Source organism: Corythoichthys intestinalis, chromosome 19 (genome assembly GCF_030265065.1).
Source record: "Corythoichthys intestinalis isolate RoL2023-P3 chromosome 19, ASM3026506v1, whole genome shotgun sequence".
NCBI lineage: Eukaryota > Metazoa > Chordata > Actinopteri > Syngnathiformes > Syngnathidae > Corythoichthys > Corythoichthys intestinalis.
The window spans coordinates 24,926,791-24,940,223 of NC_080413.1; the positions used below are offsets into that span (position 1 = coordinate 24,926,791).

The window sequence follows — 13,433 nt, forward strand, 5'->3', positions numbered from 1 at the left end:
CACAGTTCATATCGATTAATTTGTGTTTGGAGAAAAATATACCATGATTTTAAAAAAAATCAAACATTGTAAGTGGTTACTCACAATGTTACTCAGTAATTGAGTGTTCTTTTCAAGGAACACTTCTTTACTTGTACTTGAGTAGATTTTTGGATCACTACTTTTACTTCAGTAATATCATTTAGAAGTAACACTACTCTTACTTGAATACATTTTTTGGCTACACTACCCACCTCTGTCTCTTAGAGGGATAAGAATGAAATCACCAGGCTGAGAATGTTTGGCAGTTTTAAAAAGGTATATTTGTATACACAGGACACCAGTGTGAAAATAACAAATTAGCTTGATGCTGTAATTTGTGAGCAAGTCTAGTTTATTCTGCTGTGTATCACAGATTCTGTAAATAGTCGGTGATACTTGCCTGGTCGCAAACAGTTACATTATATGATTTGAGATTTCCATTGGACATGTCATGTTCTGTGTTTTGTTTGTTCCCTACTGTTTCAATTTCTTATATAGGTAGTACATTTTTGACTCCCTGTTTTTCCATTCTCAAGTATTTTGTTCTTGCTTTGCTTGGTGTTTTTGTTAAATTAATATTTTTAAGTTTCAACTTCCTGTTGCTGCCGCTACTGGTTATCACCTGGTGGGTAACCCACCAGCGTACCGCCATAGAAGGAGCCAGTGTTGTTTTTTGGCAACCCTTTAATTTTCGTCTTTGTCTTTTGGACAAAAATATTAATTTGCTTAGTGATATTTAGTCATTTCAAAATGTGTTCGTTTTCGTCTAGTTTTAGTCGGCAATTACTCAATATGTTTTCTTCTGAAAATTTAAAACGTTTTAGTCCATGAATAAATAAATAAAAGATTTCCAACAATTTTGAATGAACATTGACAGACGAGCACACAATTTTAGACTTTACAAGGACATCGCCATCTTCGTGATGATAATACACACTCAGCAGGACAACAATTCATTATTGTCAATTAATTAAACTCCCTTGGAGGCCACTAACTGTATGTAAATAGGTTTTTCAAGACTTTAAGATGACACTCAGCATGCTAATGCAAACGCGAACTCTATGCTAATGCTACAAGTTACATTTCGTGTGTGATGATCACTCAGCACAGATCTTCAAAGGCTAATGCAAAATAGCGTATCTAGCCAACATAAGGCAAAAGAATCTTACCAAGCAGCACCTGAAATGTGTTTCACAACAGGCAAGTTTGGAGCCTGGAGAGACACCGGTGAGCAGTATTGTCACAGATAACTTGAAAAAGTAATTTAATTACCGATTATGCCTCAAAAAAGTAGTTACTTTACTGATTACTTTATTATCTAAGTAACTAAGTTACTTTAAAAGTAATTTTTCGCTTACTTTTCACAAATTTTTCTCCCTTTGATGCCTCAACATAAGAATGAAAACAGAAAAATGTCATCGCATGTAATTGACTTTCCGATAATTGAATTTAAAGGGGAAGATCAGAATTTTTCACATAAGGCTTAATCAGTTGATGGAGTTGATTTCAACCACTATAGACTTGCGTTAGTCACTCCAGAGCCCTGAAACTAACAAATACCTGACAAACTGCATGGAATTTGTTTAAATCGACTCCACCTACTAATTAAATCCTGCTAACTCGAAGATAAAGCCTAATGTAAAAAATTCTGAATTTCGGGTTAGGGTTAAAAGCATATAAGTACCTGTATAAAACAATGCAAATTAACTGCACAGTAATCAACAACACATAAATAAATTGCACAGTGCAATAAACACAAAGGTGGGGGCGGGAACGGAAGTAAGCCGTACAAACATGCAGTCAATTTGGCCCAAAAAATGTGGCGGCAATTAAGCACTATACACTCAGTTGGACTTACAACACGTCCCAAAAATGCTAAGCGAACACGTCACCTCACGGCATAAATGTGCAACACAAATATGATGTAAACAATGGTTGCCGAATACCTGCCGTTGCAACGCCAAAGCTACGAAACGGCCATGCATGTAGCAGCTCCAACCTATCGCTGGAACCCTCCAGAATAAAGGCAAAATACTCAGGTTCATTCGTGGACGCACACAGATCAACCTTCTCTTGTACATCTTAACAGGTACCTGCACTCGGCTCAAATGTACACACCCGCACTGGGACACACCTTTCTCAGTCCCAAAACACTTAGCGCGTGTGACTCGAGACCAAAAACAGGAAGACCTATGAGTGGTTACCATGGAAACGAACACGTAGCGGGAACCTTTCTAACATTTTCTATTCAAAATGATGTTCGTACATGACTACAATAGTCTTCATTCTACATACATTATGAGGCAATAACAAAATAGTAATGCACAGACACTAAGGCAGACATGTCCAAAGTCCGGCCCGGGGGCCAAATGCGGCCAGTGGTCGAAATTCATCCGGCCCCCGGCCCAGTCATAAAATCAATAACGTCTGGCCAGCACACAGACTTAATAAATTGGTCAGCAGTACTGCAACCAGCATATGAAGTAGCTTACACACAAAATGCTGCTCCTCATTTACCCACTAAAAGGCAGCAGCACTTTAACCCTTTATCGCCATATGTATCACATTTGATACACCTAAATTTTCATGATTTTGAGACTAATTTAGAATTTTGACATTTCTTTTTGAAAATAAAAAAAAGATGGATGCAAGTCAACACATGCATCTGCAGGTTCCATGAGAAAAAAAACATGATTTAGCATGGGTTATAGATATTAGAGCACTTATTACACATATTCATTCTGACTTTTCTTTTCACAAATTTGAAAAAAAGGTTTCATTAGGACCTTATTTTTCAGATTTTAGGATTCTCTGATAATTGCTTCACGTTGTAGGTATTTAAGAGGTAAGCAACATTACTCCGTGTGACCCATTACTTCCATTTTCTAAAATGGCAACAATCAATAAAAAAAAGAAAGTTGACTGTGATGGCCGACGCTTCAAGGATAGGTGGAAATTGGACTATTTCTTCACTAAAATACGCAACAGCTGTGTCTGCCTCATTTGCAGAGACAGTCGCTGTTTTTAGATTTCAATGTGAGGCGATATTACCAAACAAGACACGCTGACATGTACGAAAAGATTACAGGGAAGATACGCAGCGAGAAATTGAAGCAACTTGAAACTAGTTTAATTTCACAGCAGTAGTATTTCGCAAGAGCCCGAGAGTCGAATGAGAACGCCGCAAAGGCTAGTTGCGAGATTGTTGAAATTATTCATTAAAAAAATTAATGAAGCAGATGTAACACACTAAATGGCTTGCTAAATTTTGCTTAAATATATTGTTCTACGTAAAGGACGTCAGCCAAGGTCGGCCCCCCACATTTTTACCACGCCAAATCTGGCCCCCTTTGCAAAAAGTTTGGACACCCCTGCACTAAGGAAACTAACCTTAATCAGTTTACTGATTTTGAAAAATGAACGCGTTACATTACTCGTTACTAAAAGAAAGTAATCAGATTACAGTAACACGTTACTTAGTATTGCGTTAGTGACAACACAGCCGGTGAGTAAGCGTGTGTGTGGGGCGGCGGGGGCAGTGGGGTGCATAAGTGACACGACCAAACACTGCTACGATGCGTGCTAATTACACTTTCGAAAAGAACATGTCACACATTGTGAACTTATGACGGAAACTATGACGAATTTTCTTCTCGTTCTTCTCTTGTCAGATGAAAACTGGCATTCGTCTCGTTATATTTTAGTCTCCCAAGACACGTTTTTAGCTCATAGTTGTCACATCGTTGTCATGAAAAAATTGTTCGTCGACAAAATGTTTTCGTTATCGTCATTGTTGACGTAAGCAACACTGGAAGGAGCACAGCATTATGGCAGCATCTTTGGACACTAACGAAAGAACATATAAGTGTAATTCTCAGCAGTTATTTGTATTCTTCAGAGAAAAAAAAATAGTAGCTGACTTGCCAATAGCTTCTGTGTATCAGCAGGGGTGTTACACTGACAAGTAATATTTCCCTTGTGATAAAATCAATTGTTGGAAACTTGTCTTTAATCAGACCACAGAAATAGTCAGTACACCATCTGGAGTGTTTTGCTGATTATACTCATTGTTGCGTTATGAGGCTTGCTATCGCCAAACAGCTGTAGAGGTGTGATGTCAGAGAGGCAACCGGCTGTGTTGAAGAGTGAATGCACAAACTCTACCTGTGTAAAATGGAGATGCACATGTGCAGATGTTGCTTGTCTGTGAAAATGAAGACCTGTGTTGTTGTTGCCTAGTGTAGACTGGAAAAGAAAGACGGCCCGCAAAGTACGATAGACAGGCTGTCCAATCAGCAAACAGATAAAACACAAAGGCATCGAGATGGGCCGACTTTGACTATTAATGTCTGTTTGATAGTTCATTGTTCTGTAGCTGTTTTCCCTCCAGCCAGCTAAATGGTTATTGATTAATTGGCCTGATCTATGGCACTACTCCACTGCTGATTGGCTGCTCATGTCTGGGAGATGGAGGGTTGCTATTGATCTTGTGCAAATGACAAAAGACCAGTAGAAATTATTAAAAGACAATAACTCTCTTTCTGTCTCTCTGGCTCTCCTTATCGCTCCAAGTCTTAATGAATTTTATTGAGTGGTGCCGCAGAGTTCAGGTCAAGTCCATTTGTGTTCCATTAGACTGTAAAAATGATGCACTTTTTTGTTTGTTTTGAGGTCAACTTTCAAATTTATGTCCATTTCTGCTGTAAATGTCCCTCCGGTCAACATCAATGCATGGTTAAATCAAAAAAGAAAAAAAAGAGGCCAGCAACAGCTATGTGGATAAGGATTCAATTCAATAAGAATATAACACCAACTATTTTTCACTCAAGGAAAGTCTTCTAGACATTTTTAAGTAGATATTTCAAATCCATCATTATCACCTTGTTCCATTACATTAAACTAGGGGATATGTAGTAATTCAATAATGTAATAAAGGTTTCTCCCGTTCACTTAATGAAGTTTCTGTGGATGCTTTGTAAATCAATAAACCCTTTGGTGTAATTTTGAAACTACACAACTTGTAGTAAAGTTGTTAAATATTTCTCTGCTGTTGATAAAATAACTAAGATTTCAAACTTTTCACTACGCTCAGAAGAACACAGACTTAGGCCAAAGCTGTTAGTTAAATGAAATATGATGCTGAAGGTCATACAAACATTTATTTATTTATTTATTTATTTAAATTGTATGCGTGCCTTGTGGTATACTGCACAGTTACAAAATGTTTCTGTACCCATAGAAGACCTCTGGAATTATAAACAAAAACCTATAGACAATGTTGTTCACACATTGAAATTATAAGAGTTAGCTGCTGACCCCATGCTATTACTCGTCAATATTGCACCATCAAAGCACCCACACATTCCGATGCGGGTTTTGAAGACTTTCCACTGACTGTAACAAGTATTAAAGTGCCTGCGACAGCAAAAAAGAAATCTCAAAGAACATTATTATGTGCATTAGAATAATATTTTGAGACGATTCGACTATATACAACAATTTGGCAAAATGCAGATGACGAAAAATTAGTTTTATAATCTGCCGTTTAGCCCCTGCCTGTCATAATAGCGCTCTATCGTCCCCAACTGGAATATGACGTTGCCAGGTCATGAATTAATCTGATTTAGAATTCTGCACATTAAGGGGGAATTATTCAGAGCGAGGAAAATGCAATGAAGAGAGCAGCAAAATGTCATTGTTTCAATCATTCTACTCCAATATTTTTACAGGATATTCTTTTTATCTAAGTATTTTTCCCCAATTGCTAAATAAATGGTATGGCCATGACAAATAACAAGTCTTCTGCTAAATGTAATGTGAAATATTAAAGATGCATTTATTCAGTACAACATGGCAAAATTACTCCACAATGGTCAAAACTGTCGACTTCTTGCACCTCCCGAACGATATTTTATGCCACCAGAGTTATTCTGGCTTTTGTCATTTGTGTGACAGCTAGCCGACATGCTAACCCGAACTGATCAGTGTTTCCAAAAATTACCCCTGATCATTTCACATGGCGGCGGGGTTGTCGATTGTCTTCACGGATTGGCAACCACGCCGGCGGCGAGCAAGTTACTGCTGTTTTCCGGGGAAGCAGCTGGAGAATGACCGCCGGACAAACCGGCTGACGTCGCAGGAGCGCGTAGCTCCCCGAGCCCAACTCAAGGATAGTGGTCTATTGCCGCCCGAGTGGCCTTCTTGGTGGACAAGGAGCATTGTCAGCCACAAAATGCAAGCCACCTCCGTATTAAAACGTGTGCCATGATCCTAGTATTTGACATAATACAAAACACGATATTTACTCACTTCCTCATAAGTCCAATGGTCCCACAGTTGTCAGACTTGTTTTGGCCAATCTCAGGGTAAACGGGAACTTTTTGAAACCCAAAAAGGCTCACATGCCTCTCCCTGGTGCAGCAACAAAACCCTGCAGCACATTTGGCTGTCATGATGTCAAAAATAAACGGATTAATCCGCAAAATCAGCTGAATCCGCAGTCCATCTGCATGCTATAAGCCAATGCTGTATTGTGAGATGCTGACCCGGGTGACGTCACATTCGCATTCGTCCTCAACCCGAGACTGGAGCCGGAAGTCACTCATTTTCATGGCGCGGGATTAAAAAAATTGAATAAATAAAATGAGGGCTTTCACACGCATCCAAGTGGTCCATTTCATTCAGGAGCATAAAATATGATATATGCATGAAATTTGAAATAAACATGCGTTTTGCTGCCATAGGCACTTTAAAGACACAATTGAGTCATTTTGCAATATTTTGAACTGTTTAAAACATAAGATAGTCGGATAACAACCAAATCATTGTGAGACCTGGTGGAAGTGGCATATCTGTGTATCTTTCTGCAAATGCTAGGTTTTGAAATTGGTCACGCTGTGTTGTCACATCGTGCCTTATTGTGCTAGTACCTGCTCTCTTTGTTCTTCTTCGATGCCCACTACTATTAGGAGTGCTGAGCTGCGGAGGTTGCCACTTCGTGGTTCTAAAATGTGCCAGATTAAGCATTATATACAGTAATTTTTTTAAAAAGCATGATTTAAATCTATACTTGTGCATTTGCTATGGTTTAGTACAATACGTTTTTCGCATGCATGCCTAGTTCCTGTTTTGTCACTCTCCAGCCTATCTCCTTATCAACACGTGAGTAAATACCTAGTTGACTTGTGGAGAAGCTGAAGTAATATAGTTCTCAGTAAAGAGTTCCATTACTTCATCTGGTATTAAATGAAATGATCGATTGCTTAATAACACATTGGAATTGTTTCCATCCTATACAAACAGTGTTATCTGCGCCATCAAAGGATAGTGTAGACAAAAAAAAAGCCCCAATCCACAAGCCCACATTTTAGGCCCTAACAAGGCTCACATTGTGGCGACTGACAGAATGGAGTCCAGATGGTCCCCCAAAGGGTGAAACAGAGGGGCGAGAGACTGCTTGAGCAAGAGTGTGTGAAACAGTATTGGTATGAGCATGTACACTTGTATTCCTTCACATGCCCCATTCATTTGCATATTTGGATATGTAGGTGTGCACGAACTGAATACGTACGTGCTAGTCTGCCTCATTGGTTTCATTTGTCTAGCCCTAACGGCGTGTTCCACTGCATGTGTGTTGATATGTCTTTTTCTCTCTGTGTGGACATCTGTTGTAGCCTTTTTTTCCTCACTTTCTCAACCCACAGTCAGGTCTGTCCTTCTGTCTGCTTTGCATCTAACAGGAGACGAGCGTGTGTGGCAATGTGAGGCAAGCAACTCTTTTCTTTAGATGGACTTTCTTTCTTTTTTTTAAATTTTTTTATTTTTTTTTATTTCAGTGCATGTTTGTGTGTATTCGCGTGTGACAACCTCGTTTGCCAGATGGGCGTCGTGATGTTTGTTTTTTTAAATTGCACTTCTAAGAAGCTGAGTGGCGTGTGGGTTTGTGTGTTGTGTTTCTTCATTACAATTTAAGCACACTAAAGTTTAGATACAGTTGAGGAGTAGACTAGCACCCATCAGAGTGTAGACCTCCAAAATTTAATGTACTCCTAATCTGCACCAACACTGAGTTATATACAAATTAAGTTACATAAAGTTCTGTATTTCTTGTTCTGTTCAATTTTATTCCCTAAAGTAGTGACTGTTTATAAAAAATTAGCTGTCGGGTGTGCCATCCAAGTTAAAATAAATGATTAACTCAGATACAGTGTATTACAAAAGTGAGTACACCCCTTGAATTTCTGCAGATATTTAAGAAGAATTCAAGAAAGCCCGCCCATCTCATAGCACATGGTTCCGGTAATCCATGTGCTTTGTTCACATGTCTTCAGCAAACTGTTTGCGGGATTTCTTGTGTACCGTCTTCAGAAGAGGCTTCTTCCTGGGGTGACAGCCATGCACACCAATTTGATGTAGAGTGCGGCGTATGGTCTGAGCACAAAAAGGCTGACCCTCTCACCTCTTCAATCTCTGCAGCAATGCTGACAGCACTCCTGTAACGAGTTACATGACATTTTGGAGGGAAAATGACAAGCAGTACTCAATTTGGACATTTAGGGATGTACGTAGTTTCTAAGGGGTGTACTCACTTTTGTTGCCAGGGGTTTAGATATTAATGGCTATATTTTGAGTTATTTTGTGGGGAAAATAAATATTAGCTGCACACAGCTGATATAATATTGTGTCAAAGTGTCATTTTGTCAGTATTGTCCCATGAAAAGATATACTTAAATATCTGCAGAAATGCGAAGGGTGTATTGGGCATGTCTGTAGACCAGACATGTCCAAAGTACGGCCCGGGGGCCAAATGCGGCCCGTGGTCAAATTTCATCCGGCCCCCAGCCACTGTCATAAAATCATTAACGTCTGGCCCGCACACAGACTTAATAATAATAAATTAAAGCTTACACACTAAATGCTGCTGCTCATTTACCCACTAAAAGGCAGCAGCACTGTAAGCAAGATTACCCCGTGTGACCCTTTTCTCCCAATTTTCTAAAATGGCAACAATGAACAAAAAAAAAGTTGACTGTGACGGCCGACGCTTCAAGTATAGGTGGAAATTACACTATTTTTTCACTAAAATACGCAACAACTGTGTCTGCCTCATTTGAGACAGTTGCTGTTTTTAAAGAGTTCACTGAGAGGCAATATTACCAAACAAGACACGCTGACATGTATGACAAGATTACAAGGAAGATAAGTAGCAATAAACTGAAGAAACTTGATGTCATGCCATGTCATTTCCTGTTTTATTTTGAAGGCTTCACCCTCCTGGTGTCTGCGTACTTGCCCTTCCTCTGGTCACCTAATCACCTATTGTTTCCACCTGTTCCCCATTACCCCCTGTGTATATATTGCCTTAGTTTCCATTGTCTTGTGTGGAAGTGTCTTTCATCTAAGGTCAGTCACGTCAGCCTCTCGCCATAGCTACTGTATCATAGTTATTCTGTGCATTATCCTCCATTTGTAGCGCTTTGTTTTTGTAACTTTTGATCCTAGCCAGCTTGACTTTTTCCTCCATCTGGAGCGCTTTATGTTTTTGCCTCATCTCCCTTTTGGAGTGCTTTGTGTTTGAAACCTTATTTTTGATTCTAGTCATTCTGACTCATTCCTCTTTTGGAGTGCTTTCTGTTTGTACTTTTTCTCATCCCCGCATGTCAGCGGAAGAACCTCTGTTTTCAAAATAAAAGTTTTTTGCCCGAAACTCCGCAACTGAGTCCACCTTGTCGTCTCTGTCTGACACTTGAAGCTAGTTTAATTTCACAGCAGCAGTATTTCGCAAGAGCCTGAGAGTCGAAAGTGAACACCACAAAGGCTAGTTGCGAGATTGAAATTGAGTTGAAATTATTAATTTAAAAAAATAAATAAAGCAAATGGAACACACAGAATGGCTTGCTAAAATTGTCTCAAATATATATTGTTCTACGTAAAGGACGTCAGCCAAGGTCGGCCCCCCACATTTTTACCACACCAAATCTGGCCCCCTTTGCAAAACGTTTGGACACCCCTGCTGTAGACACTAGTAGTTATAGTCATACAAACGAGCCATTTGAACATTTTGATAACCAAAACGATAGCATCATTAAGGCATGTTAACATTCTGTGAGCTGAATTAAAAGTTTGGGTAGTTATCGCATTTTGTAAACCAATTTCTTAAACTGTGGCATCAGTTTCAAAGTGAAGATGTTGTTTCAGTCATTTAGGAATAATTAGCAGGACGGCCTGGCGTTGCTCGGGTTTGTGAAATGTGAATGCAATACAACTGAATGGCAGATAAAACATACTAACCTTAGAGATTCAGCTGCAATGTAGAAATACTAAATGGATACCATAAAGGGGTTAATATGCAAACGATTTTCCATCACTGTGTACAGTATTGTGGCGAGTGACGTGGGAAGAATGAGAGGAGAAAGTTTTTATGTTTCACACTTGCTGTTCTTGTGCCCCATACACTGCACGGCCCCAAGAGACCGACAACCAGTACTCTGTTATGGTTGCCACAACTACCCATGAACCATTGTGGGCGTAGCACATAATAACTGTCGCTACAGTATGAATATCCAGCCGAAACGAATCCTTTTTCAAATATTCCGGAAAATTGTACATTTTTTTGGAATCCAGTGTCTTGTTGTGGAGTACTCAAAGCCACAATGTATCATCCCCGCAAATTTACATTTGGACGTGAAACCGTAGTTTGAATGCCAAGTGCGACATTGCAATGGCAAGAGACGCATCATTAGCCCAAAAGACGGTGCTGTAGCTACCACAATCTGGGATCTTCTATGCTAATTTTTGGAGTTTCAAATTAATTTTCCGCATTAAATAGAGGCCTACAAAGATCAAACCCATCTAAGAACACTTCTAGAAACATATAATAAAACTGTAAAATTTTGTTAAATGCGCTCAGCCATTTCAAAGTCCATAGGGAACAAACACCCACGCACACAAAGTTCCATTCATATATGTTAAGATTTAGATTTAGATTCAATTTGTTTTAGAGGGGCAAAGGCCATAATTATTTGATTCTGGAATGATAATGATAAGGAACAGAAAAAAAAAATGCTCATGTTACGTCTACAACACATGTAATAAAGTCCTTGTAAGTAATTTTGAACATCAATAGACCCCACTCACCAACGTCACACAATGACGTGTCGCTGTATCCGGCCACCATATTGTCCGTCATTGTTTATCCGTATTCTCAATGGTTTCAATTTGTCATGCAATTTATAGTACAATTCATGGAAGCCCTGGTGCTTTCAGACGCTGTAAACTCATTGGATGCGTTGCATAAAAGGCGTTATGTGGAAAAGCTTCAGTCTATCCATTCGCCACATCCATATTTGATGCCTAAATCGATCATTTTCGATCAGCTGTCTTCGCCGTCTCTGCCTGACATCTGCTACCCTGATATCTACAACTATCTTGTCCACAGAAACTTGGCCTATTCTCATGAAACTTTGAAAAACATTAAGAGCAGCACTCAAAGCAACATAACCCCGTGTGACCCATTACTTCCAATTTTCTAACATGGCAACAATCAAACAAACAAAAAAAAAAGTTGACTGCGATGGCCGACGCTTCAAGGATAGGTGGATATTGGACTATTTCTTCAATAAAATATGCAACAACTGTGTCTGCCTCATTTGCAAAGAGACAGTCGCTGTTTTCAAAGAGTTCGATGTGACGCGATATTACCAAACAAGACACGCTGACATGTACGACAACATTACAGGGAAGATACGCAGCGAGAAATGAAAGCAACTTGAAGCTAGTTTAATTTCACAGCAGCAGTATTTCGCAAGAGCCCGAGTGTCGAAAAAGAACGCCACAAAGGCGAGATTGTTGAAATTATGAATGAAAAAAATAAATAAATAAAGCAAATGTGACACACAGAAGGGCTTGCTAAAATTTGTTTAAATGTATTGTTCTACGTAAATCAGCCAAGGTAGCCCCCCCACATTTTTACCACACCAAATCTGGCCCCCTTTGCAAAAAGTTTGGACACCCCTGTTTAACTGATGATCCGTAGATGAGGCCACCTTCTTTCACTTGTTACCAGCTAAATATTATTCAGAAAATAATGATAGCGGAAGAAATAAACATCTTGAATTTGAAACTGTATGTTGTCGGCAATTAGCCTCGCAATGATCTTAATTGTGGTTGTCAGGCCAAAACCCTGTAAATATATATTAAATGCATCTTACCAGATATAAAATGACTACTACATAATCTGTGGTGATCGTTTGGTGCCAAGTTTTCTCGTCGAATTGCAGCAGTCCAGCTCGCTCTCCTCTCCGGGTCTCTCGGAATACGGTAGAACTTCAAGTCTCTCCGTCTATCTTCTCTGTTACTGCAACCAACCGCCACACACGCCTTCACCATTTTGATTATTAATGTTAACGAGCAGAAAAACACGCCATAATAGGAGGAATTTACGTAGCGGTAATGCGTAAACACGATGAGCTGACGGACTATATGGCGCGGAGGCATGGTTGTGACTTCATGTGAGTGGGGTCTGTAATCAGCCCAGCCAAATTCGAACCAAACTATTCCTGTTATAAGAAAAAAAGGACTCCTAAAATGTGTGGTTTTTTTTTTTATTTGTTTATTAAACCCTCCGATAACTTTAAAGCTTATTTTATTTGTTTTATTTTATTTTTTTTATTACGAGTATATACACGGTAACCTGTGTTTTTTTATTAGCCTTATTGTGCTTTTGTTTTATGTGGTGCATGTTAAGGCGAAGATTTAAATCTTATTGTACTCTGTTCAATGACAATAAATGTTTTATATTCTATTGTATTCTATTCTATTCTAATTATATTCCCTTCAAAACTGCTTGACAAAGGATGATGGCCATGGATGTCATTCTAATGTAGCTTTGATTTTCTTATATTTAAGAAATAAATAGACTTAGCCTGAAGACTGTATGTGTTCAGGAGGAGCTGTGCATAGCAGGATAATAAATTGGATGTCAACAGCTAATCCTGAAGAGAACCTTAAGCACTTTAAAGTAGCACGAAGTGAAGTCTTAAAATCCAAATAATTGATGCAAAATATGTCTCTTATCCTCCTATTGCAGCCTGTCAGTGCCATATTAATGGCTCCGTTTCCAAAGTCTGCAATAAGGAGAGCGGTCGATGCCAGTGCAAGGAAAATGTGGTGGGACGGCAGTGTGACGACTGCATGGTGAGTGTTTTGACACCCTAATGCACCTTGGTCACAGTGTATCCTTGCATTCCTCTCATTTTCTTATGTGTTAATGATGATGATGTTTATTTCTCACTCCTATTTTTGATATTTTGTAAATACCATGGAACATTAACTTACCAATGCCCCAACTTCCAAGTTTTTCAAGTCGAAGTTTGTGTTGAAACTCCCATATGAACAATTAAAAAAGCCAAATC

At 39.1% G+C, this 13,433-nt stretch overlaps 1 protein-coding gene across 5 annotated transcripts in view; it reads left to right on the top strand.

Annotated features, from left to right (window-relative positions):
- The window catches only part of lama2 (laminin, alpha 2), a 338,873-nt gene that overhangs the window by 192,716 nt on the left and 132,724 nt on the right, over positions 1-13,433 (top strand). For all 5 annotated transcript variants that reach the window (XM_057822981.1, XM_057822982.1, XM_057822979.1 and 2 more), the window contains exon 22: positions 13,109-13,215. In XM_057822981.1, the coding sequence (XP_057678964.1) occupies positions 13,109-13,215 (107 nt within the window). The remainder of the gene's footprint in view (positions 1-13,108; positions 13,216-13,433) is intronic.